Raw genomic sequence first — 24,830 nt, 5'->3', positions numbered from 1 at the left:
ATCACAGTTACAGTATGTTCATATTAAGAACTAACCTCCAATTGTTTTTTCTTTTTGCATTATTGACACTTGAAGTATAGCATACTTATTAAATTTGTCTAGTGCAGCAGCAGTCTCTCCTATGGTATTTAAAGTATACAGTGATACTATAAATCCAATGTCTCTGTGGCTTTGAGTCAGGTTGATAATAGGTTATTTGGCTAATGAATACATAATTTGAAAAGCAGCATTTTCTCATTTGGTTCTTGGAATCCCACAACAGCAGATGAGTTATTTATTTTATTCAATACTAAATATGTTTTTGCTCAATCTAATTCATCCTCCACACATCCCATACTACATAGCAGTTGCCTTTCTAAGCATCACTGTATGTCCATCAATGATTTTCCTCCACCTACACTGAATTAATTAAGACTTTCTGTTTCCCTGTCTTTATGCTGCATACCAGAGGACTGTTTGGAATGCAATGCAACACAGTGTAAGGTTCAAAATTTTATATTAATTTTATACTGATTTGGTTTTCTCTATTGTCTGGTACTGTTTTATGAATTATGGCTGGAAGCAAAAATTATGTTTTATGGATGGGGATGCATAGGACTGTATTATAAGAATTGCAGAGATTGACAGTAAACACACGATGTAGGCTGTTCATCCCAGTGGTGTGCAGGGACTGGTGTGCCAAATGTCAGTCATATCACAGCTCACTTGGGATTCAGTGTGACATACTGTATTTTGAATTTTTCCTTTCATTTATCAGGAGCTCTAATGTAGAACTTCTGCAGCGGTGATAACAGCCACTGTCATCATAGTATCAGCTGTTAAACAGTATTTTACAGTCAAGTTTGTTGAACACGTCAGTGTGTCCTTGGTTAGTGAAAATATCTCTCTGGAGATCTGACGTGAACCTGCGTCAACCACTATGTCTATTCTAGAGACATTCCAGTCCAAGACCCTCGTTGCCATAGCTAATAGAGTCAGCTCCTTGAGGAAGCCAACCAATCAGCAGGTGACCTGTGCCGTCAGAGCTAACAGAGGGGAGAGCTGTGACGAGCTGGTGGGGGGAGTGCTGCAGCCAGAATCTGCTCTAATGGTACAGGGACATGGGGACTCCAGACTGCTCATGAATAACTGGGCAATTAGCATGTCTGGAGAATTTTACACAGTGGAGATCAGTGACAGGCGCTTACATTTGATGTACGACCACTAGACCAGTGTACCTGAGCAGAAACTTCCACTGTCAACATCAGTGTGCCTGAGGAGTCCATGCCGATCACAGGGGCCACAGGAAGCAGCAAATTGTGACATTTCTGTAATGTGCTATAAAAGGTGTTGATTGGCTCAGTGAAAGTAAAAGGAAATGGAGCTTTTGCACTGAGAATATTTGGCTGCTGTAGCCAATAAATGAAAGTGTGAGTGTTGAGAGTGAATAGTACAGTGACGGTGCGGTGCCAGAAAACCGGAATAATGAGTTGAAAGATGCAGAAATATCCTGTGGAGCTAGAATATGTAATACAGTGAGTCAGGAAAAGCAGGTCACTGAATTAAATAGAATCAATTAAGGTTTATTGCACACAAAATGGTTAGTAGCTACTGTAACTGTATATTTATGGGGGTTTTTTGTTTGTTTGTTTTTTACCTCACCAGCAGAAGGTTGATTTACCAGGTCAGTAGAATCAAGTATTTCTGATCATTTGGCTAAAGTTCCATAAAAATACATCCTAATATTTGTTTGACATAAATAATTGAGTGGTGGCAGTAGGTGAGGCAGGTGGGCACTGGGCGGAAACCAACCCAATGTGGTAACTGACTTATTAGAAGTTATTAATTGGGCATTGCTATTTATGAACCTCTTGCCTCTTCCCTTCATTACGGCCTCAATACAGTACCTCAATACAACAGGCTCCTAGTAATCGTTTTAAAAATATTTTCTGCTGTACCAGTGAAGTTAGAGGTGTTATTCTGCCACTGTTGTGACTTTTAAGTTTGGTTCTAGTTCACAATTGTTTTCATACCCAGCATAGATTAAATGCATTTAAATTTAGGCTTCAACCAACGTCAGCTCTTTGGAGGCCATGTGCCCCTACACGCAAGAAATAGCACAAGAAAAGCACAAGGACTTGAGTTTTTATCTGAAGCTTTCCATCAATGTGAATGTCTTAAAACAGCTGCCTGTTATTTACATTTTTGTGCCTTGAAACAGGTGTAAAGGTGTCACTCTCGTCTAGGAGCTGCCTTGTGCAATCATTCGTGTGCCAGCATTTATGTGTTTCTTTCCTAACAGAGACTAGGCTTCCTATGAGAGCAGTCACTGTCCTCGTTTACATTCTGGCACAGAATAATTACCCAAGACAGTGACACGGCTCTGCCTTGTGAAAGTTGACAGTAGTTTAAAGTGTCTTTTGATAAGAACTTTTTGTCTGGGTTTACCGCTAGGGTTGTGAGTCAAAGAATGTGCGAAGGAAGGCAGGGAATGCCTGTGTTCTTTTCTTCTGTTGCCTATAGAGGAGCCTGGCAGAGTGGGCCCACCTCCAGCTCAATGAGCCATGACTGTTTAATTGCCTGACATTCTGTCAGAGCATACACCCTCAGAGTTCTGAAAGAAATGGAGATTTTAAAGTCCAAAGAGGGGATGAAGGCACAACAGACTGTCAGGCTCTGAGGTGCATTAAAGATAAAAGGTTGAGCTTTTAATTTGACATTTGTAACAAGTTTTGTGCAATTCATTTCACCGTAGTTTTATTGGTCCTTTTTGTCTCCCTTGTGTAATACACGGTTCACATTTTATCAGAATGGCACTATAAACAAAGAGCTCAAGCACAGACAAGGCTAGGCTGAAAGTGTCTGTAGGGACTAATGTTTGTCAGAAATGAAGCCTTTGATCCATGACTTTGTATCCACAAATGGTATTGGACGCTCTAGATACATAGCTTTCAGAAGATTCTTCCTGAAAGTCAATCAGATTTATTAGATTTTTTTTTTTATCTTTAAGACGTCACTGGTGATCACAAGGTCTGGTCAATAATGAAACTAACTCAAGTCATCAATGGACAGCTTCCACATCACTGATGGATTCAGACACCCTTTTTCTCTAAATAAATACATTTTAAATAATAATAATCATTGTTCAAGTATGTCTAAAGGCCTTTTTCAGATAGGATGTAGTGGGCGCTGCGTTCGCCGTGGGGGATTGGCGCAGCACAGGAAAGGAGGGCGCACAAGTTGGGCGCCAGTTGCTAGGCGACCGAAAAGCAATCCATAAGGTGGTTAGCAGTTATTAACTTATTTTTCGAGCAGCGGACTTGGATGCACGATGTATCTATCTACATAGCGGCCAAAAGCTTTAGTTGTACTGATGAGGAGGAGGAGATGAGCTGCAGGAAAGAAGAGGGTGCAGGTCCGCCAAAATCAGCATCTCCTCCATTTTCTTTGTGGTCTGTCAGATTCTCTGCAATTGGACGCCTCAAGGTGTCGTCACAGAACGCTGCGCCCAAATTGGACGGCACGCACGACCTGGCGCTCAGCTCGGCGCAGCGCAGATGGGTTCTTGACATGGATGGGTTTGATAGCAGAGCCCAGTGCCCACCGCGTCTCATTTGAAAACGGCTTAAAACTTCTTTGGTTTTTAATTAAAAATGCTTGAACTTTTTGAACATTTTAAAAGGACAAAAAATCATTTTGACTGGTTTTTACCAACTTTTGTTACAAGAAAACACAACAAATACAATACTTTCCAATACTGTATATGCTCCAAGTATACAAAGGAGAAAAGAGCAACAAAACTATTGTTGACTTTTGTATTACAAATATTTTTTTATAGAAAATTTGAGTTTACATTTTCTCATATCAAATTTTTACATTCGGTATATTCAAAATATGTTTTTCTGGAGACCACTAACAAAATTGAAGTTGGATTACTGTGATAACACATCGACTGGAGAATGTGTAATTGTAAACAAATGATAGCTCCTTTGTATTCTGGGTGGATCTGGGGTAATCCTGCCCTTCTCTGTTTCTTCTCCTGTCTCACCCTGTCAAATGTTTTAAAGCAAACATTTTTGAAAGCCAAAGCCAACAATCAACAGTAGCTATCCAGCATGCATTCAGGCATTCTCCCCAAGGTTAATCTAAACTTGCCACAACAATTCCTGACACCTGCTTGAGACAGAAAAGCACAGTGGTTTCTACCCTTGGGTCACAAGATAAATATGAGGAATTGTTTAAGGATTAAGATAAGGATTAAGATAAGATAAGAAAATGGAGGGTTTTTACTAAGTTTTTTTTAATTAAAATAAAACAATCCTCTTCGATTGAACTGCTGCTGTGACTGGCTAACCCTGCCATTCCACTCACCCATTTAACTGGGTGGTGAATATCAAGGGAAAACCATATTACTTTGTGTTTTTCCCATCACAAAATAAACAGAGAAAATTCAGGATGCCCTCTATTTTGGCACTCTTGGAGTTTGTAATGTTTGGTTCTTCCATAAAAATGTTACATTATCTTAAAGCTCTCTCACTGAAAAATCCAGATTTTTTTTAAGGTTTTTTTTATTATTATTTGAAAAAGTAAACTGCTGGACACAAGACCTCTGCTTCTTCACTGATTATACATAATCAGTTTACACTGTGTCTTGGTGGTTTAAAGTTTCTACATCGCACTAAGTTGGGTATCAGACCCGTGACCGGCATCCAACTAGTTGTGACGTCACAAAATCATGGTCATACAAACACACGCACACTAGGATTTCAGGAGAGCTCAGAGAAAGGTTACACCTTCTGCAAATGAAAAGTGAAAACAGCTACACGCTCTGCAGATATATCAATCTGCAAAGTCAGAAATCCAAGTGAGGTACTGTAACAATAAACAAAACACATTTCTGAGATAAGGTCAGTTTTACAGAAAAGCCACCACTTCTGCTGTGACATTAGTTCAAGGACTACTTTGTTGCTGTGGGGCAGAAACCTTGTATGTACCATATTTTGTCTTTTTTATTTCATAAATTAATGCATTGATCACCCTTTACACCTGTCAGTGTGTTTTAAAAACATTAAACCAATTTAAAGCATTAAAAAGGGATGGTGGCTAAATCTCATGACTTCATTGGATCATGAAACTGTCTGCAAAACCTCATGCGAGCTTGATTTAGGTAAAATAATAATGTAATGATGCACGCAGGTAAGTGACCATATATAAAGATAATTCCAACTAAACTGAATTCTTTTAGATACAAGTTGTTTTTTTCATTTCCCGAAAAGTAGAGGTCGTAGAGATACGTGGTTTCTGCCGGACGGTGATGATTTGTTGTGCATTATATCCTCAGGGTATTGCCCATGTGTGTCTCAGTAGTTAGGAGACAGTCGAGTCAGAAAAAGGCACTTACCCTAGTTCTCTTGGCTTGGCTTGCAATAACAAAAGGTGGCAGCACAGTGGCTCAGTGCTTAGAGTTTCTACCCTGCAGCAAGAAAGTTTTACTCTCACAGCAACTTGGCTTTTCCTCTTTTCATCTAGCTACTTCAGTTTCCTACCACAAAGGCATCCAGATCAATAAATTGCTGTTAAGTGTGACCGTGTGGTTGTCTATGTTTGTTAGTTTTGTCATTTTCCTTGGCAATATATGCTTCAGGAGCAAGGAGCATGATCGAAGTGAAGAGTTCAGATTGTGTGCAGAGTGTAACTGAATGAATAAAAAGGTGCAAGATGCTGATGATTGGATTGGATTGCCCAGAAGCTACATACAGTACTAAATCTTTTATATGTAGGCTTGTGATGGAAACTATGATATCACTTTTATTATCTGCTCACTTTAATGTTAGGATGAATTATTCATGTGGGTAACTTGTATAACATTAGGTAAAACGGAATGTTATTCTGTTTCTTTTGTTTTTTGCAATGTTCCGTAGGAAACACTGAGTAAAACATTTGTGTGTGGTTAGTGAAGTCAGTTGTCAGGAAAAGGCACAACCACTCCTTTTCCCAAAACATTGACCCAGACCTTGTTTTGGTTACAGTTTAATGGAAGTAAAGCGGGCGTATCCACAGCTCTATTCTCTGAGTTCTTGTCTTGACCAAGCCGTGCAATTGTGGAGATTCCACAGATGTTAACATAACTCATACTTTTTCTAAGACCACACAAAAATAAATAGTCTAGTGCATATGTGGCATGATACTTCAGGCCATTGTTGGACCACAAATTAAACAATTCCCTGGGTTTGTGGTGGCTCTCAAGCATAAATATTTGACTGTCCCAAATATATCTTTAAATGTAAATCAGCCCTTCTGCACCATAAATTATACATGGATTGAAACAGAACAGTTTGTGTGCTTTTTCAAACACTTGTGGCAAACAAAACATGAATTTAAAAAGATCATTAGTAATTGAATAATGGGTGTTTTGGAAGGTCGTGATCAGCCCCCTCAGCAGTACACACTAGTTAGTCTGGTTCAGTCTGGTTATGGTATTTGATATTTATTTTAAATGGGGGAAAAGCTAAATATCAAGAGCTTACCAAAGCAGATGTAATGTGAAGACGCTGTATTGGAGCTTAGAGTTGGCTTGCTAACAAACATGTAGCAGTAGTATGTTTTAGGAAAGACAATGAGCCACTTTGTCTCCTTTCTTGAAAACGGTGCCATTGCAGGTTTATTTCGAAATGAAACACTTCTCAGTGTGTCGTCGTTCATCAGTTTGATTCACAGCAGTACAGCAGTGGATGGGGAAGGGAGGGCCCAGAGAGGTGATATACAGTATGTATAGCTCCCACCCTGCTAACTTAGTACTACTGCGAATGTCTCTTTGAGCGAGGCACCTATCCACCCCATCTGCTCTGGTGGAGCTGCTCAGTGACCTCCGCTGCACTCAGCAGCTTCTAGTTGTCAAACATATGTGACTGTGTGAGTGTGGAGCAGTGTTGCTTAAAAAGAAAATTCAACAATTTAAATAACAGTTTTAAAAAGGCTGGTTTGTGTGGGTGTGTAGCCATATAGACGAGTTTCTAAGGCAGTTTTGTTTCACAGCGTTATACTGTCAAACAATAAGAATCAGCTGTGCCTGTGAGCGTCGTCTTGTTGCATGAATGAAAAGTCCTACCTTTGGAGAGAGAAGGGAGTGAGCTAAATGAACAGGATGTAGAGCCACACATCCATCACTTTGCGTCAGGAGGTAAGGCATATTTAAATAACTCGTCTAACAAATATGCAAAGAGACCTATCTCACAGTGACACACCTCAATCAATCAGAGAACTGGGGTTACAGTTCTACAGTACATCAAAGCTTTATGACCTTGGTCCTGTAGTGAGATAAAGACATCACACTTGAGATATCAAGAGAAAAGGTGCGACAACCATAGAATACCTATCCTTCACAGTTCATTGTTGTCATTCACAAGGCAATACTAGTAGTGGTGCAGAGGAGACAGACAGAATAAGAACGCCGCTGCTGACTGGGTGGAAAACAACTCACAGGCTTAATGAATTAGAAAGAAAAGTAATACAATTCCCCCCCGTTATTGAAAAGTCACCAGATTTATTTATTCTCATTGTTAATCTCACACATCTCACAACAACGAATGCAAACACGTGTGCCTATGTAGCGTCAAATAAAGTGTAACACAAAACAATTTCTGTACATTAATCAAGATTTGACACATTGTCTGATGAATCGAGCGTATTTTCACATGTTGTTTTGAAAGAATATAAACTACACGGTTCAGGTTTTATCTTGTTTACATGGCATTATCATGAGTTTAACTTGTGATTTTTATTTTTTGGAGGACAACTCAACCAGCAGCTACAGGTCTAATACTGCAATCTTTCACAAGCAAGCTTAGTGATTATATTGATTTTTTTTAAAGAGTTATTCCATACATTGTTCCTTCTTTCTCAGCGCAATGCTCACAGCATAAAGGCAGTGCTACTTTTCATATCTGTCAATATATTAATGAGGCACACTGGCCCCATTACACTCTGGGCTGCCTGCCTCTCTGGGGAAGCCGGCCGATGATTGCTCTGTTCTCCGCAGAGCATAGCTTCTCTTTAATCATCAGCCTTTTGCAACTTCTCTCATCGTAGCCCTGGGCGACTCACAAGCGCAAATTCACAACTGTTTCATCAATATTTTGTCACTTCTCTTTCGCCATGGGATGATTGTGTGATAAATTTTGCTCGCCATGATAAACCATATTGCCTAAGTGTGTAGTTGCCAGGGGACTGAGTGAATGGTTTGAGGCAGTGTGATGTAAAACGAGCCACCGAATGTGACCACACGCTAACTTATTTTGTATTTACATTCACTGACAATATGTAAATACGAAAACAGCTACAACAACCTACAGCTACTGATTATTTATGGGAGAAAAGGCCTGACTGTGAATTGATCAAACTTGATCAAATTAATTGGTTGTTGGTTTGTAATGCATCAGTTTCCGTTGCTTTTGGAACCGGCATTGTTTTTTTTTTGCTTTTGTTGGTTTTTTTTAAAGGTATGCAAAGATTCGTCATCACGTTCAATTAAAGGCATGAAAAATTATTTCTTCTACAACAGTCTTAACTGTCACAGAACTGAGTGAATTAATTTAGTGCCGTATTCATCATTCTCTCACTGTAGTATGGTATCAAAACTAAATTTGACAACATAGTCAGAGACTATGGCAACAAATCAAACATAATGTACGGAGCAATTACATCAGCACACTGTGCAGTATTTCTTCAAGGGAGCAGTTTTAAATCTAAAAGTACATGCAACACGGATAAGTGATAAATATTCATTACTTTTGTTTATTACCTCAGTAGTATCTTTCTGTCAGTTATACCATTAAGATGGATCTCACGGCGTTTCCTCTACTGTGTGAAACCCGGGCTGCAAAATCAAAACAAATGCAAAATAACAGCCAGCTTTGAATAATAATAGAATTTCACTATATGTCAAGTATCTGTTCCCAGGAAGCAGCATAATAACCACCTCACAGTGCTGTCACTGCTCGAGCTGTCACCAGGAGATATACGAAAGATATACACACTTCCCGGTCTGAGGCTTTGCTGAGATATCTGTATCAAATTGTGTTGTAGTATTCTGTTGTGGCACATTTATGCTAGGGCACAATCAGTTCTAATCAAGAGGTTAAAAATGCTGTGACATTTATGCAGAATGATGCTAAAAATGGCTTTCTCATGTCACATGGTGTGGGTCCCAGCAGCAGAGGAGAGAAACCACCGCTGCTATGTCATGTCACACCACATTTTAGTTTGCATGTGGTTGTGCTGTTTTCCGACCATGATTTGATTTGGTGTACCATTCCTATCCGTGTAAGGTAAACAACTGGGCGATGCCTTTCTGTTCTCATCTATGTGTGAAGTCACACAGAGGAAACATATTTGCTTTTGTCCCCCCGTTGATGGATATTGATTGGATGAAAACAGTTCGCGTATACGCACTCTGGTAGTTGCCTGCTCTAAACAACAGCGCAACTGACATTTGAGGTGAATGTCTCCAGACAAGGACAAAGTGGAGACATCTGCTGCTCAAAACATTATGACAGAGGTCATTCACCCGGTGTGCTTTGGGGTAGTCAATATTATTTCTACTCTGCTGATTTTTTAAATATGCTAAAAGTGATTTGGCACCAGATGGCAGATCTTGGTTGAAAGCATCCACTGTTTATGGGTAGACCTGAATCAATGAGGAGGGTTTTATGATGTGTTTGACACCAGATTAAATAAACCTCGGGGATACACACCCCAAAGACCTCGGCCCCGCTGATACTCGACACTGTGGGAGTTGATCTGTTGGCTGTATTTCCATGTAGTGCACCCAGACTTAGACAGCTGGGTGTATTAGCCTTTAGGATTGGCTCAGTCAACAATCTAACTCCAACAAGAATGTGATGAAGAGACAGAGTTATTCTTACTGTGGCCTTCCTACTAGTGAGAAACTATTTGGTCTGTCCTCAAAGTGGTCACTGGTCAGGGAGAGCCTTGTGGCATAGCCAAGGTCTTGGTACTGTATGAGCAGAACCAACTCCCTGACCTCTGTAATTGAGATGCAGGAAGAACACTGCATTTGTATCAAATGAAAAACTATTTTAATGCAGACAGGACACGCAGTTGCCAGGGAAAATAAGTTGATCGAGGAGTTGTCAGCCCCTTGCGGTTTAGTGGTAAGACCTGCTGCCGAGTCTATGATTAGACTGAACATGCACTAATTTAGCTCAAACTTGGAGCAGAGAGACATGTTCTGTGTCAAGCAGCAATGACATCCCCAGATAGCTGCTTAAAAAGTGATCATTGTTAATTCAACAGGATAGAGGTGTTTTAACTGTACGAGAGAGAATCCCTGACAAGCCGGGCTTTGTGCGTGTATGTGTGTTTGTGTTTGTGACAGAGAGAGAGAGGAAGATTTAGCAGCTGGCAGAACAGCCAGGGGAGACACTGAGCACTGTAGCTCGGCTTTGGCAGCAGTGCAAGCGTGATGAGTGTGTGTGTTTTTGAGAGAAAAAGAGACATAGACTGGCCACATATTTCTTTTCTTTTCTTTTCTGAAGACCAAAAGCATATCTGGGTGTCATCCTACAGCCAGATAAGAGATCAGGCCCCTGACATTGTGCTGTCGCCATGAGTTTGACTACAGCTTCAAAGCCAGCGACACGTCAGCTTTTGATCTGGGAATAGGCGAGGGCATCTGAAAACCACTGGTCAAAGTACGGTTCACTCAGCTCTGTACTGAGCTGCAAGGTGCCACACAGCCGCCACCTTGTTAACGTGCATGCAGAGACACTGACTGATCTGTGTGCGCTCTCGGCTGCATGCCCACAAAAACAAGACGTATTGTAAGAAAGTCTTTGAGTGTCTGTATTATCTCATTGACTCATAGTCTGGTTCTTGGACATAATTATTCTTTGTTAACAGTTCCTCATGTTTGTTCATTCAAGGAAGTAAAATACTTTTTTCTAGCAAGTAAACATTATATGGCATCTCTAGTATATTTTGGTGGATTTCATTTGTAGCAAAAAAAAAGAAATGCTATGTCTGGGTCATCCAAGCTAAGCTGTGCTACATTACAGGCTACTTTTCAGTGCCGTTTACTCTGAATTCGCTTTTTATATTGCGTGCTGTTTAGTGGTGTTTTGTTAAGCTAACGTTTTGTTTTCCTGTTCCTGAGAAAACAAGAAAGAGACATGAAACGCAAAGAACATGGCGGTGATTTGATTAAACATAGCATTTCCTTAATATTAAAACAGACAGCATATATTAATTGGCAGAAAATTAGGAGCAACTACATTCATGCCCTACAGTTCATTCAGTTTAATTTTAGTATGCAAGATATTTAAAATATAGACTTGAGGATAAGGTGGAAGAGGGCAGCCGTACGAACAGTACAGAGATGACTGAGCATATACTGTACTGCATATCACAGTGGAAAGAAGCTTTATTCATACAGCTCCTTAGAAAAAGAGTCTGGTCTAACATTACAGGTCAGCTAGCCATGAAACCTTCACTTTCACTTAGGACTGAGCTAACAGAAAGAAAGGCCAAAGTGAGATGAGATTAGAGTCACAGCAAGGAGGCAGCAAGAGAGAAACACAATGCAGTAATACAGTTGGTGAAGAAAGCATGGAGACGGAGGGTATATTAGAAAGGATATGGATGAAGAGGAAAGAGAGCAGGCAAAACTGCAGCTTTTCCTTTTAAGGTTTAAATTGATGCCTAATCATAAATATGTCTGCTTGTTTAAGCTGAAGACAAACATCTTTTTTTTGTCTTTTTAAATCGATATGGTTATATTCTGTATTTATTATTGTCATCCAGTCCCATGAAAGGATAAACCCACAAAAGTTATGTAGCTGAAGCCTAACACAGCTTTCTCTTTTGCGCCACAGGGCTCTGTTTCCTTTTTTTGTCTTGGAACACATTATTGAGCCATGTTGTTCCACTGGGCGACATATTCCCTTTATTACAGTAATCCTTGCCAGTGTACTGTATTTAGTGTAAATTCCACACATCCCATCCTGCTGCATTAAAAACTCATTAGAGCACCAAATGTGGAACGATTCTTTGAAAACAGTTCCCAATAAATACTGTCTTTATCCGTGTTTGAATTACATTTGACAAAATCTACAGTGTCCAACTTTTTAGGAAATGACAGAGCCTTTTTGAAAAATAGCCACATGCTTGTAAGCCATTTGTAAAGATTTCAGTAGAAACCAGCGGGGATGAGGGTGAGTGCCACAGACATAGTCGGGAAGTTGGAAAGTATTAAGAGACAGTTGGTTTTGAGCTCTTCATGTAAATGATCAGCACTTGTCAGCTGTTATTACACAGCCATAGGTATCACGCGCTAATGTTTCCTTTCATGTCATCAGGAATCCAAATAGCGAGCATACAGTATGGTAATAATGATCTATTAGGATATCAGTGAAAACAAGCATGATGTAATATCCTGATGTGAGGCAAGGGGGAGGTATTTTGTCTGTGATCCTCACTGTGATTTTTAATGTCAGCCCTGTCACTACCAAGCAGTTGACTGTAATGAGGATGTTTGCTCTGCCACCTCCTCTCTGCTTCTTCACGTACTGTAGCATGGTCGTACTGGAGTGACACTGTCAACATGCGTTTCCTGTATAGTCTGTAGATTCTTCTGCACCTAAACCTTTCATGAGTCTTCTTATCTACTCTACATCTGTTTCCATGGCAAATACTCATGAGTACATGCAGAATTTTATTTGAAGGTGAAATATGAAGTGACAGAAACATCATTAGCGAACATAATTGTTTTCGATTTGAACATTTCTTGCTTTCAGTTGCCCTGTGTTTCCTTTCTGGTTGTTTTCGTCCCCTCCATTTCTCAAAGACATAGTGCCATCTAGTGTACACTACAGCTGGTTGCATGCCAGGGTTGATGCAGTTGTATTATTTATTCATGGGCAGTGCCCAGTGAAGTGAGAGGCAGAGTCTTCCCAGAGGCATATTTATTATTCAGTGCAAAGGTTCAACATTTCGTCTGCTTTTGAAACTTTACTCCTTTAAGCATCAGACATTTGAGGTATCTTGGGTTCATCAGGTACTTATATTTTATACCTAGTAGATTCCTATACTGTCTCAGTGGGGAGTTTTATATAACTGCTAACATTATGTGATGGTTGTGGGTGGTTGAAACAGGAAAACATGCAGCATTCGCTCACTCTGTAAAATGGATATACAGTGTATATGGCTGAGTACAGTTTTATGTATCAGTACTGCACATTAGAGAATATAAAAGCCAGTGTCAGCCATCTCAGCTTTTTGTTGATTATAGGACGTGAACTGTCTCTTGTCAGCTACATGAAACATGGCACCACCACATTTAATGAAGGTGCCAATTAAATATTTGCATTACAAAAATGTGAGCTTGTTGTCCCCAGCAGAATTCACACTTTGTCACAGGCCTGGTTTTGCTGGGAGAGCCTGTAAATCTCTCACTTGTTAAACTAAACTTAATATGTGAGGTTTAGTCAAACATTGCCAGTCAATCTCTTGCATTGAGTGCAGCTTTGACCCTCTGGCAGTATCAGAGCTGCTGAAGTGCTTTGGCATCAGTGTGACAGGATTAACACATCAAAAGTACTGCTGGGGCCTACAGCGGCGTCACACAGCCGGCACAGCACCTTTCATGTTCTGCTCAGGTTCACTACAATTTCACGTAAGCCAACAGCAAGTCAGACGGAAAAAGATAATGGGCCAACCTGCTGCTATCAGGCTTTCCCTCAGCTTCAGTGAAATATGTCAAATTCTGTAAGTTTGATTAAAGATTGGAGTTCAACAGGCACAACAGGAAATGATATCTGAGCGTGTCACATGGCTAAGATTGGGTCTGACATTGAAGCTGAAATTATAGCTGCAAGCTGATGTGATCTCGCTTTTCATGATGCAAACCTTCAGTTGTCAACATGGAGGGCAAATTAAATCAATTTTTTTTTTCCAGAGTCAGAAGTTAAGATGTCTCAGGGTGTTTTATAATCCCTTTGTTAAGATGGAGTAATGGGGGGGGGTAGTTTTATAATGAGTTTACAAATGAGCTCCCTCTTAAGGTAAAGAATTCTAAAGCTCATGCATGTTAACTTGACTCAAATACTACATTTAAATGTAGCATTTTCCATACATGTCCTATCTGTCAGTGCCTGTATTGTCTTTCAGATGCTTTTACAAGGACACATGGTAATTAGTAATATTGTTGTATAGCTGTGTGTGGGAGTGTTGTTATCAACTGTTAAAAGAAAAGACACTGGCTATACTGTGGGCTATCTTTTGTATTTAATTAACTCTGGAGAAATAATGATTTCATAAGAAAATTGGTTGTAAATGTGCAACCAGTTAATATTTCACTTTAGATAATCTTGCCTTTTCAGTGCCCATATTTCTTGTATTACACTATGTAAATGTAGTTGGCTGCAACACAGACTGGAGCTGGAATTCTTTCTTTGTTTAGGTGCTTGACATAAAAGAGAAACTGAAGCTGTCCAAGAAATTTTGGTCCAACCTTCCTGAGGCTTTGTGCATGGAGGACAGAGTGACAGCTGGAAATGCAAGTGATGAGGACTGCTGGAATGGACACGCCAAGGGCCGGTAAGGGTGCCGGGGCTAATGCAGGCCAATGTCTGTTCAATTCATTTTACGTTAATCGGTCTAATCCAAGAATTAAGGACCAGATGATGTATTTCCATTGTCTTAAACTGTGCTGTACAAGAGCTTGGCATACTTTGACTGAGATTTGTCAACTAAACAAATGGGATGTGGTCTCATATAGTCAAGAGTTCATCATTTTGGTCTATTGATAATTTGTTTTAATGCTATTTGCATTTTGGTTGGTGTTATTTTATTGAATCGTGTGTTGTTTCTGCTTTAAAATGTGCTCCCAGCATAGTGCTTCTGTCAGTAATCTGATTTGATTGTCAAGGTAAATACTGTACCTGCACAAGACGTCCAAATGCCTGCAGCCATTGCTGAGGTCACAGTTAATTGATCTGTGCCACGTTTACTCATATCAATTGTATAATCAGAAGATGTTCAGCATTCATCTTTTAAATGTTTTTTTTTAAATAACCCTTAAAATGAATGCTTTAAGGCTGTATATTGGTATTGTAATCTGTCAGCTGCTTCTATTTTCTATGACCAAAAAGAAAAGAATATCATCAGTGGCATCGTTTGTTGCCTCTTTTAACTCACTGGGATTTCAGAGGCATATATTATCCAGAATGATGTGAACTGAGGGGAAACAAATGTTGTCAGATGATTTGCCCTCACATGATGCCCTGCTGCTTATCAAACCGGAGTACAGGCAGCAGACATGTTTTCCTTGGAGAAATATCTCACAAGCATGTCAGAACATTACCTGACATGATTAGTTTAAATGTTTATTTTGCCAGTACTGTTTTATCCTCAAAGAGCAGCTATCGAGTGCTGTGTGAGAATAAGTCCCATATCTCAGAGCAGCGAAACATTTGTTTATTCAGAGCTTCTCTGCGGTCTTTCTTATTAGATATGGTATTATTGATTATGAGAATTCATTGCACATCAGGGAGCTCTGATGGTAAGGTTGTCTACTCTCATGAATATCGACTGGGGATCGCAGCCTTTTTGTCCTTTAAACAAGCACCTTGTCAAAAATAATATCAGTTTATTGTTTGTTGGTTTGTTTGTTTTTGTTTTCACTTGCAAGGTATTTCCCTGAAGTCCAAAAGGATGGACTGACCAATCAGGTGAATAACCCTGAGGTGGTTGTTGATATCACCCGCCCAGACACCTTCATCCGCCAGCAGATCATGGCTCTGAGGGTGATGACCAACAAGCTGAAGAATGCCTATAACGGCAATGATATCTACTTTCAAGATTTAAGTAAGCTGTTTACCACGTTTGCCATGCAGGCACATGCACCATTTTTCTTTTGGCATGAAATATTTTTAGCTTCGCCATCTCTGACTACTCGGTGCCAAGCAGTATTAGTATTAATTAGGTATTTGTGTCCACTTTATGTAGTCATTCTGTTTTGGGTTTCTACTAAATCCTGAGAAAAACATCAGGCTGCATGCGTCACTATGTTTTCCATCTAGTTAGCTAACTAATGTGGCTAACTACTATATATCTGCTTGACACTTGGTGTTGTGTACAGTGGGTTTGTAGAACTGCAGTTGAAAATGATACTGAGTGCAGTGAGAGTGAACCTAAACAAATAAACTGTTGGCTGTAAATCCAAAAAAAGACCCTGAAAGACACTAAAATGTTCCATAGAGCTAAAGGTGCAGCCTTGGGTGATAATTCTCTGTGTATTCATCACAATGAGCGACCCCTTTTCATATGAAAAAGTTGCATACTGTGCTGCTTTAAAATGACACTTTAGACTTGTGAAAATCTGGTCGGTTAGTTGACTAATATTGCTCTACTGTTTCAGTGAGGTTCTCAGTCTGGCTTGTGGTTTGTTATGGTACTGCAGGTGATGAAGGCAGCGGCTCAGGCAGTGGCAGCGGCTGCACAGAGGTCTGCCCCACAGACACGGATGGTGCTGCCACTGAAGCCCCGGTGGTGAAAGCCGACCGGAGTGGGCCTGTGGATCACTCTGCTTGGCTCCACGCTCCCTCTGTAGCCCTGCCAACCATTCTGGCCCTCTCAGCCCTGGCACTCCACCGACAATATAGATAATGCTGGAGGAAAGGGCTAAACATGGACAGCAAGATATATTTTTTCTTTTTTTGCAGTTTTTGTATTCAGGCAGATTGGAGCTACAGTCAAGCAGACAGTCTTCAGGCTGCCAGCCTCGAGGCTAGTCGAGTCTGCTCTGAAAAAAAGAGCAGTCACGCATCATGATTTCCCACTTTCCCAAAGATCATGCAGTGCCATCCTCAGACTTGATATCATATGACATCTCTTCACCGTCTAACACCGACTCAACAAACTCGGTTTCAGATACTGAAAAAAGTATTTCTCGCACATATGGCAGATGTTAATGTAGGGCTCCATGTAGAAAAATATAACATGCACTTTGATTGTTTTGATGTTTTTTAATGCAAAAAAATGTGAGAATGTGGTTATTTGATGCACCTAATACAAGCACATTAAGTTTAATATATATTCAATGTTATATTTTAAAACAAATGCAAAGCCTTATGATTTAAATGACATCCAGTCCAGGAACACCTAACATTAGGTCAATCCTTTGTCATTAACTCATGTGCCAATAATTGATTTTGGATGAGAAGCTATTGAATATTCATCAAAACAGTCACATTTTCATATTTGTTTTTAGATCAGATGCAGCCAATGAATCATGCTGAATCATCTTTTGTATTACAATCATTTCAAACATGACATATAATAAGATTCTCAGTAAACCTCATCATGGGCTGGTCATGGATCTGCTTTGCTCTTAGCCTGCCACTGAAACTGCTCAACAGCTGCCTTGTGCAAGAAGTCACATTTTGTTAAAAGGGATATGTTTGACAGTTTTATATACTCATTTGCCTTGCAACAAATTTATTATCTGCAGAATATTATCATATCATGCGGGTTTCTCAGGCTTGGCTTCAGGGGAAGACAGCATAGGCAGAGTTATTATGGAGCAGTTACTGTCATGCAGAAAAGAAACGGCGCCACCAAGAGCCGTCCTAGTGATGCTGGTTCTGTAGTGTTGTGGGGTGCATGTCCTTACATAACATCAATGCATTCATGTCAGTGTGCTAAAACAATTCAAATCCTCACTAATATATAATGATTACTTAAAAATCTGTGTTTTATTATTAGGTGACCAAGTGACCTGCATGCAAAGCCACTCAATGAGGAGATGCTTTTATTTTTAAAAGATATTTAAGTGGTTCTTGAACATATTCTGGTCACATTACTGTTTGAAGCCTTATAAAGGAAGTCATACACAGTAATCAAAAATCATAACTTTGTCCTGTATGCTTTGTGTCAATGGACATGCACATTGCACTATTAAAATCTCATCCATTCAATGCCGAATCGCTGTCACTGAAGGAAGTCTTGTGCTGCTGTAAACTCTATATCAATTTATGGTAATCGGAATGTTTTCTGCTGCATCCTCAGAATACTCTACAATCATTTCCACAAAAATTGTTCATATATATTGGAACTGCATATGCAGGGACAAAAAAAAAGCATCAGCAACTTTTGCGTATGTCATTTAATAGCCAGCGCTTACTGTGTAATTACTGTCACTGTTTGGATAAACAAGTCATAATGAACAGTGTAGCAGCACGATTAAAATACACAGTGTTAAGAAGTTGCAATCACAAAATTTTCAAAAAGTAAATAATTATTACAACAGTTATGTAAAAGGTGAGGGACTTATTAAGGGAAGTAGGAAACAGCACACAGTAGGTAGTGGAAATGCAAAGAAAGGGTCTTTAAATTTATCTGCAAAGCTTGAATGGTTATGTCTGCAGCACAGACAGCCTTGGAGACGACCACAGTCACCTGTGAAATGAGAATCTGTGGAGACTGGACAGGGCTGAATGCTTCAGTGCAGCTCCTCAGTAGAGCGTACTTACAGAGAATGTGAGAGGCCTGGCACCGCTGAGGGGGGCGGACAAAACCGGCCTGTATGCACGTCCACTGTTCTCTGAGAGCCCGTCAGCTCCATAACCACCAGGCTTACACATCCACAGAATTAACCTGTGTTATACCCTTTGCAGTATATCAGTCTCTTTGTTGAGCTTTTCTATGTTACATTTACATCGCAAAAACAAAAATATTGACAAAAACCTGTCAAATGTGTCAAAAGGATTCTTTATTATGACAATGGATGTTAGAGGATGCCCTTTTTATGTTTTGTATCATTGAACTTTTAATGGTAATATTTTTGCAATAAAATGTTAAAAATCAATGTCTATTTAGACAAATGGTCTGAAAAATAGAACAAGTAGGAAACACTATAGGTCAGCATTTTTTTACAATCACTGCATTGCTGTATGAATTCAAACCCTAATGAAGTGAAGTTTGTTTGGAGTTTAAATATAATTTCATACAAAGAAGGGAAGAAGGACTAGATAAGCAAATATGCCTTACTGTTTTTCAGTGCAATTAAGATGATTGCATCTGTGTTTTGTTACTGTTCTTGAGAATAAATATTTATTAAAAACATTCCAATAGATTTGTACTGTATTTGTGGTAAGTGTTTAAAAGAAACTGCTAAACGTGCATATGGACAGAAACGGTTAGAAATATGGTCTGGCTAAAAAGACTGTACTTCACCAGTTAAAGTATACATTTATTTTGATTGGTTTCACTTGTAGTAAGTCTCTATTAATATTTTTCTGTAGATAGTACATGATTCACATCATTGCTATATGAAGTTAGATTCTTTATATTCTCCATTTGTTTTACAGAAGATTGTATATTGGCTGCTTCAGCTCTCCTACAGTACTGTATTAATATATATATAAGTACTGAAGAATGCTTCACAAGCACGTGAAATCTAGGCTTCCTCTGTGTACTTTCTATTTGTGAAGTCTGCTGCTATCAGAGGTTCAAAGCCTCTGTTCCTCCGTTGACGCAGGTAGAGCACAAAGATAAGGAGAAGCACCAGGAGACCGATGAAGACTCCCCCCAGAGTGGAGCCCAGCACAAACACACTTGACCCTCCGTTTGCATCTGTAAAGGTGCAGTATGGGTGGAGATTATATGGAAGCCCATTTGAGGAAAATACATGTAAATGTCAACGATTATGTTAAATTATGACGTTTAAAATGTTTTCTTCCCTTTAGCAAAAAGAGATTTGATAGGTTTGTTGAGGCTCTGGACCAGCATCAATGACTCAACATTACTCGTGAACTGATAATTAAGAATTCAGAGCCTCAAACTGTTACATTAATATGGAAGTGACCACCAGTAGCCAGTTAGCTTTGACTCCAGGACGTCACTGCTCCAATCCAATAAATAATCATAAAGCCCCATAGAAACACTTCCCGTCCTTTTTTTTACACCTAGGCTCAGCGTTGGGGAGTAACAAGCTAAATGTAATTAAATTACAAAATGAATTACAAAGTAAATATTATCCATTACAGTTAGAAAAATATGTAATTAAATTACAGTTACTAATCAAAATGCCAATGTTTCACAGGGCTACAACTGAATACACACATTTTGGTAAAAAAGATTCCATTCTGTTGTTTTGCATCTTTTCACTGTGTACGAGCGCCTTGTTTTTGGACAGCCACCAAAAATACTGGGACAAATTTGAGTGCAACACCATCAAGGCTACGATGGTTTACAAGGAGCTGTCTCTGCAGCTACACAGGCTCCGTTCATTTGGCAGTATGCAATCACATTTCAATTGCATTTTTGACTGGTTCTCTTATTTGACTTAACACCTCCTCTCATCTGCCAGTCAGATCAGCGTGCATCGCTCTGAGCGGTCTGCCATGCCTAGCTGTGATCAGCCAGCAACGCCAAGACATGTAGTCATGTCGTCAGACAAGAACGTCTTCCTGTGGTGGAAATTCAACAACATTTTCCTTCTGAAATCAGGAAATGGCTCTAACATTATACTACAGTTTATTTTGGAGTGATGAAGATGGTCTCAGCATCAAAATGCTCCATGTCAAACCTAAGGGAACATCTAAACCTCCCACCCCACTATATTATTTATGTGTTCAAGGCATAATTTGTCTCTTTATTTATTTATTTATAGACATTTAAGATTCATTGTTCAGTTTAAAATAGTTACGCTACTTAAACACATTTCATTGCTGAGGCTTTTGTACAGATGAAACATGCTCATTAGTGAGCTTTAAAAGTGCTTATGATTTTGTTGCCTTAGGACGGAGCCAAGCTAGCTGTTTCCCATATCTGGTCTCTATGCTAAGCTAAACAAATCGGCTGCTGGCTGTAGCTTCCTATTTGCCATACAGAGATGTGAATGGAATCAATCTTCTCATTGAACTTGTGCCAAAAATACTGAATATTAGAATAAGTCTGCTTTTCCCCACAATGTCAAACAATTCCATTAACTGAATTTTTGCTCACCATCCAGGGCAATGGCATAGGAATATCCCAGCTGCTCAGATGTAACATAGACCTCTTCATTAGTGACTGGAGGGAAGAAGGGAACCATGTTGTAGTCCCGGTTGTGACCAATGGGGGCCATCTCATCTGGGAAGGTGGCGTTGGATGGAACAAACCTCCTCATCCATTCTTCAAAAATGGCATCAGTGAAAGCATGGAGTACCTAAAAGGTAAACAACCACAGTCATAGTAATGACAATACCTCTACCCTGGGATTTCAGAGTTGACAAAGAAATCTGATCTGACCAGAAAGATGGGGTCGTTGGCTGCAGAGTGAGACAAAGCGCTAGTTCCATTGAGCAAGGAGTGGACAAGGTTGTGAAGGTTGTTGACTGACTCGTCCAGTTCTCCATTTGGTTTATCGTACCCTTCAAGAGCATTTCTGTGAGTTACAAAGCCAAAGGTTCGTTAAACTGCAGTTAACAAATTGTCTTCAAACTCAGGTTCAAGTAAACAATTATTTACCCCCTCGGTTAGAATGAACCAGCAGGTATAGTACACAGCACAGCAATTCATTAGCTTTACTGATGCTAAACCGTAAAATTGTACCTAAAGCTAAAGGAAGAGTTGGTGAAATATGGAGGGCTATCAAAGTCCCTGATTCCCAGACAGCTTCTGACATCATTCATGGTAGGCAGCGACATGTTACTTCGCTCCATTATCCCTCTCTGAATGAAACCCTCATTGGTGCCATTGCAAAGCGTCACCAGGCGATTGTACTCATCCAAACTGAAAAACAAAACAATTAAATCATGAAAAGCCTTCACTGATTTCTACCGGCGCAATTAAACACACACCCTCATTTTCACATTTATTTCATTATAATCTAGCCAATTATTCCTGAGTTTTCCCTTCCTTCAGTATTTTGCACTGACCTGTTACACACCACTCCCCATCTAGAGAATCTGGACTGGTTACTGATGAGAGAGGGGTTGTCTGGGTTTCGGCCCCCCAGCAGAGAGTCAGTACACACATCACATTCACCCTGCCCTGTGGCAAAGTTCCAGTAAGGAACTGCAAAGTTCTCATTGCCAGTCAGCCTCTGCAGGAAACAGACAAATATTAGTGATGTGATTTTTTTGGGGCCGAGGTTTTTGACAGCCAGTCTGTACTGCTGCAGAAACTGTGATGCCCGGTTTGAATCCACTCTCAGCTTTCTGTCTGTCATTCTCTCTCTTTTTAAGATTTTCAATTAAAACTGTGTATTTTAAAATATTCCACATTAACTCAAGAATTCTATCATGCCACACCCTAATTTTTGTTCTTTGATGAACAGCGCATGGCATTAGAAACATTTTTGTAGGTTATCCACTAAAATCATTCATTTTAGCAATCCAGTGTGAAAGTCTCTGGGGTTAATTTGCGGTTTTAAGAATGCATTCATCAAAATGATATTTATTAATTTACAAAAATAATGGATGTGTTGCACAACAACCTTTTTTTGTTTAACCCTTGTGTTCTGTTAAGGATCATAATTCAAGCTTTATTTACAAGTTCTATGTGCTATCATGTGGAAAGAACCTCCAAGATGTTGATGTGCTTTTAACAATAGCTCAATTTATGATTTTAAATTAACAGTAAAAGCAAAAACAAGATAATAATGCATTGAAAATCTGATCAACTGAAGTGAAAAATGTAAATTCAGTAATCAGTATGTTAAAATTAGCTCAATAAGAGCTTTTAAGGAAATTATTCATACCTGTAGCTCTCGCTCCAAGCTCAGGAGGTGGTACCTGTGCCAGGTGATGAATGCTGGACCTCTGTGTGAGAAATCGATGGCTTTGAAAGGACGACCTGGACCTGCAGGGAAATGAAATGTTTGATGAGGCTGTCTGCCTAGGATTACAAGAGAATAATGTGCACAACACACACTACATGTAAAAAAAAATTCATTTAGAGTAAACAAATGACTTGTGAGTTCTCATACTATGTTATAGTAAATTTTAAAATAAGGTCACAAAAAATAATACCACAGAAAAAAAGAGGGGCCAGGTGAACACAGTATTTTTAATACACTGTTAAAAATCTGTTTACATGTGGACTTTCCTATAAATGCATTCCTATTTTATATTGCCAGTATTTCTGTTATTGATATATTCCTACCAAACAGAATCAACCACAGTAAAGTGATCAGTTCTAATGGTTTTAAGTCCAGAAATGTGACCGTGCTTGTTTACCGAGAAGAGTGTCTCGAACTGAGTAATAATGTTGCCACACAAAGAAGTCATAGATGGAGATGTTGGCAAACTGGGGATCTGTTCTGTTTGGTCCTAGGAGTCCCAGCCAGTGCTGGGTGGCAATAACGTAGTCTGGGTGGATGGTGGTCTTAGCCAGTTCCAGAGCATTCAGGAACTCCAGGAGCTCTCCAGGGGTCAGCGAGTGGATGTTCTTCCGCACCACTGGAGCTTTCCTCTGGTCGCAGTTTGGTCCGCTCCAGCCAAACTTACACTGGCCACAGTTGTAACCTGCAAAGTTACCTGCAACACCGAGGGCAAACTGAACGTCATATTTCATGTAGATGCGGCTATTGATGTTCTAGTTGAGTCTACCTCTCCTTCAGCTGCTCAATGACATAGCATCATAATCAAACTGTACAGCACTCACCGGTACATCTGCAAGTCTGATTGAAAAATTTGATGGGCCACCTCTCTCTGTCATCAACATTTCTCAGGCGGTACGGTCCTCCCCAGGGTTTATTGTCGACTCGAACGGGAGAGCAGCTTCCTCTCCCCGACAGAGTGCCACACACATTGGTAAGATTTGAGCCCAGAGCAGGGCAGCACTGCTTGGACAGGATCCCTTCTACTGTGCAGCACACTCGAGGAAACTGAGCCTCTGCAGGCTCAGGCCAGAAAAATAAACAAAGAACACCAAGAGCTAACATGTTCCTCATGTTACACCTGGTTGTTTCCTCCACTCAGTGGTGGCAAATCAGTCTGTAGATCAAACAGCGGTTATGCAGTCAGGTAGTCCCCCCCCCAGAAGAATTTCAATCTGCCACAGCCCACCGCTGTGTATCTTCAAATTGGATTCACTGATAGTTTTAACATCTGTGGAAACAACGCTTAAAGCCAGACTGTGCTCTGTTCCAGTTGGTTACATGCACTATTCTTGCTTTTGTGGAGCTGAGCAGGATTAAGCCATCAGTCTTGTGATGATCACCTGACAGCAGGGCCGTGAGCTGGGTGAATAAGTGCCTGAGGGGACTATTAAATGATGTAAAGCTACTTTGTCCCAAAAAGACTGAAGTGTATCAGATGCATTACTTAGAGAAAATAGAATGAAATAATAATTATATATATATAAAAAAAACAGAAAACTAAGCCAGATTAATTTCAAACAGAGCTGACTGTAGAGCTGTATGTGTAGACATTTAATCAGATACCAAATAATAAACACAACATGAACTGATTTGTGTAGATCTGTTGTTTAATCTTTATCTGGGGGCTAATCACTGTAATCCAGCCAGAGGTTTTGGATCTTGTGATCTAACTGTTCTGTTATTTGTGAGCGTTCTGTGCCATTAATGAAACTTTTCAGCCCAGGTCTCAGCTGACGCCATTTGCTGTGCATGTGAGATGACAAAAGAACAACAGTAGAAACTGTAGGACGTGACTCTAACATACCTTCACACACTTATCAATAATTTTATATAGCTGTATAATTCACACAAATATACAATCCATAACGATATATATCAAGTCTGATATTTGGTTGCCAGTGGTGTTAGATGTACTCAGATGGTTTACTTATTTAAAAGAAGAGAAACACTCTCTATGTAATGTGTA

General features: G+C 39.8%; 2 protein-coding genes across 6 annotated transcripts in view; one reads left to right on the top strand and one right to left on the bottom strand.

Moving 5' to 3' along the window:
• The window catches only part of LOC109958127 (glypican-6), a 103,311-nt gene extending 84,154 nt beyond the window's left edge, over window positions 1-19,157 (top strand). For 4 of the 5 annotated variants that reach the window (XM_020596520.1, XM_020596518.1, XM_020596517.1 and 1 more), the window contains exons 7-9: window positions 14,456-14,592; window positions 15,686-15,861; window positions 16,457-19,157. In XM_020596520.1, the coding sequence (XP_020452176.1) occupies window positions 14,456-14,592; window positions 15,686-15,861; window positions 16,457-16,662 (519 nt within the window). In that variant the 3' untranslated portion in view covers window positions 16,663-19,157. Of the gene's footprint in view, window positions 1-448; window positions 479-14,455; window positions 14,593-15,685; window positions 15,862-16,456 lie in introns of all 5 variants that reach the window. The other variant, XM_020596516.1, reaches the window with a different exon arrangement.
• A 270-nt stretch (window positions 19,158-19,427) lies between these two features.
• Window positions 19,428-24,111, bottom strand: dct (dopachrome tautomerase). Its single transcript, XM_020596522.1, has 8 exons — window positions 23,647-24,111; window positions 23,220-23,519; window positions 22,742-22,842; window positions 21,918-22,084; window positions 21,592-21,771; window positions 21,289-21,424; window positions 21,004-21,205; window positions 19,428-19,629 (listed from the first exon to the last, which is right to left on the bottom strand). The coding sequence occupies exons 1-8, from the start codon at window positions 23,933-23,935 to the stop codon at window positions 19,454-19,456; spliced, it is 1,551 nt and encodes a 516-aa protein (XP_020452178.1). The 5' UTR covers window positions 23,936-24,111; the 3' UTR covers window positions 19,428-19,453.
• Between the last annotated feature and the right edge of the window lie 719 nt (window positions 24,112-24,830).

Source organism: Monopterus albus, unplaced genomic scaffold, assembly GCF_001952655.1.
Source record: "Monopterus albus unplaced genomic scaffold, M_albus_1.0 scaffold30.1, whole genome shotgun sequence".
Classification (NCBI taxonomy): domain Eukaryota; kingdom Metazoa; phylum Chordata; class Actinopteri; order Synbranchiformes; family Synbranchidae; genus Monopterus; species Monopterus albus.
This window is presented reverse-complemented; position numbering and strand designations above follow the sequence as displayed.

What these genes read in the sequence shown, in the direction of transcription:
- dct (XM_020596522.1), bottom strand. Translation starts at nt 23,935, where the DNA reads ATGAGGAACATGTTAGCTCTTGGTGTTCTTTGTTTATTTTTCTGGCCT. An exon ending in TGGGGAGTGGTGTGTAACAG is followed by an intron (nt 21,772 to 21,917) that starts GTCAGTGCAAAA and finishes TTTGTTTTTCAG; the next exon opens with TTTGGATGAGTACAATCGCC. An exon ending in AACTCTTCCTTTAGCTTTAG is followed by an intron (nt 21,425 to 21,591) that starts GTACAATTTTAC and finishes TGTAACTCACAG; the next exon opens with AAATGCTCTTGAAGGGTACG.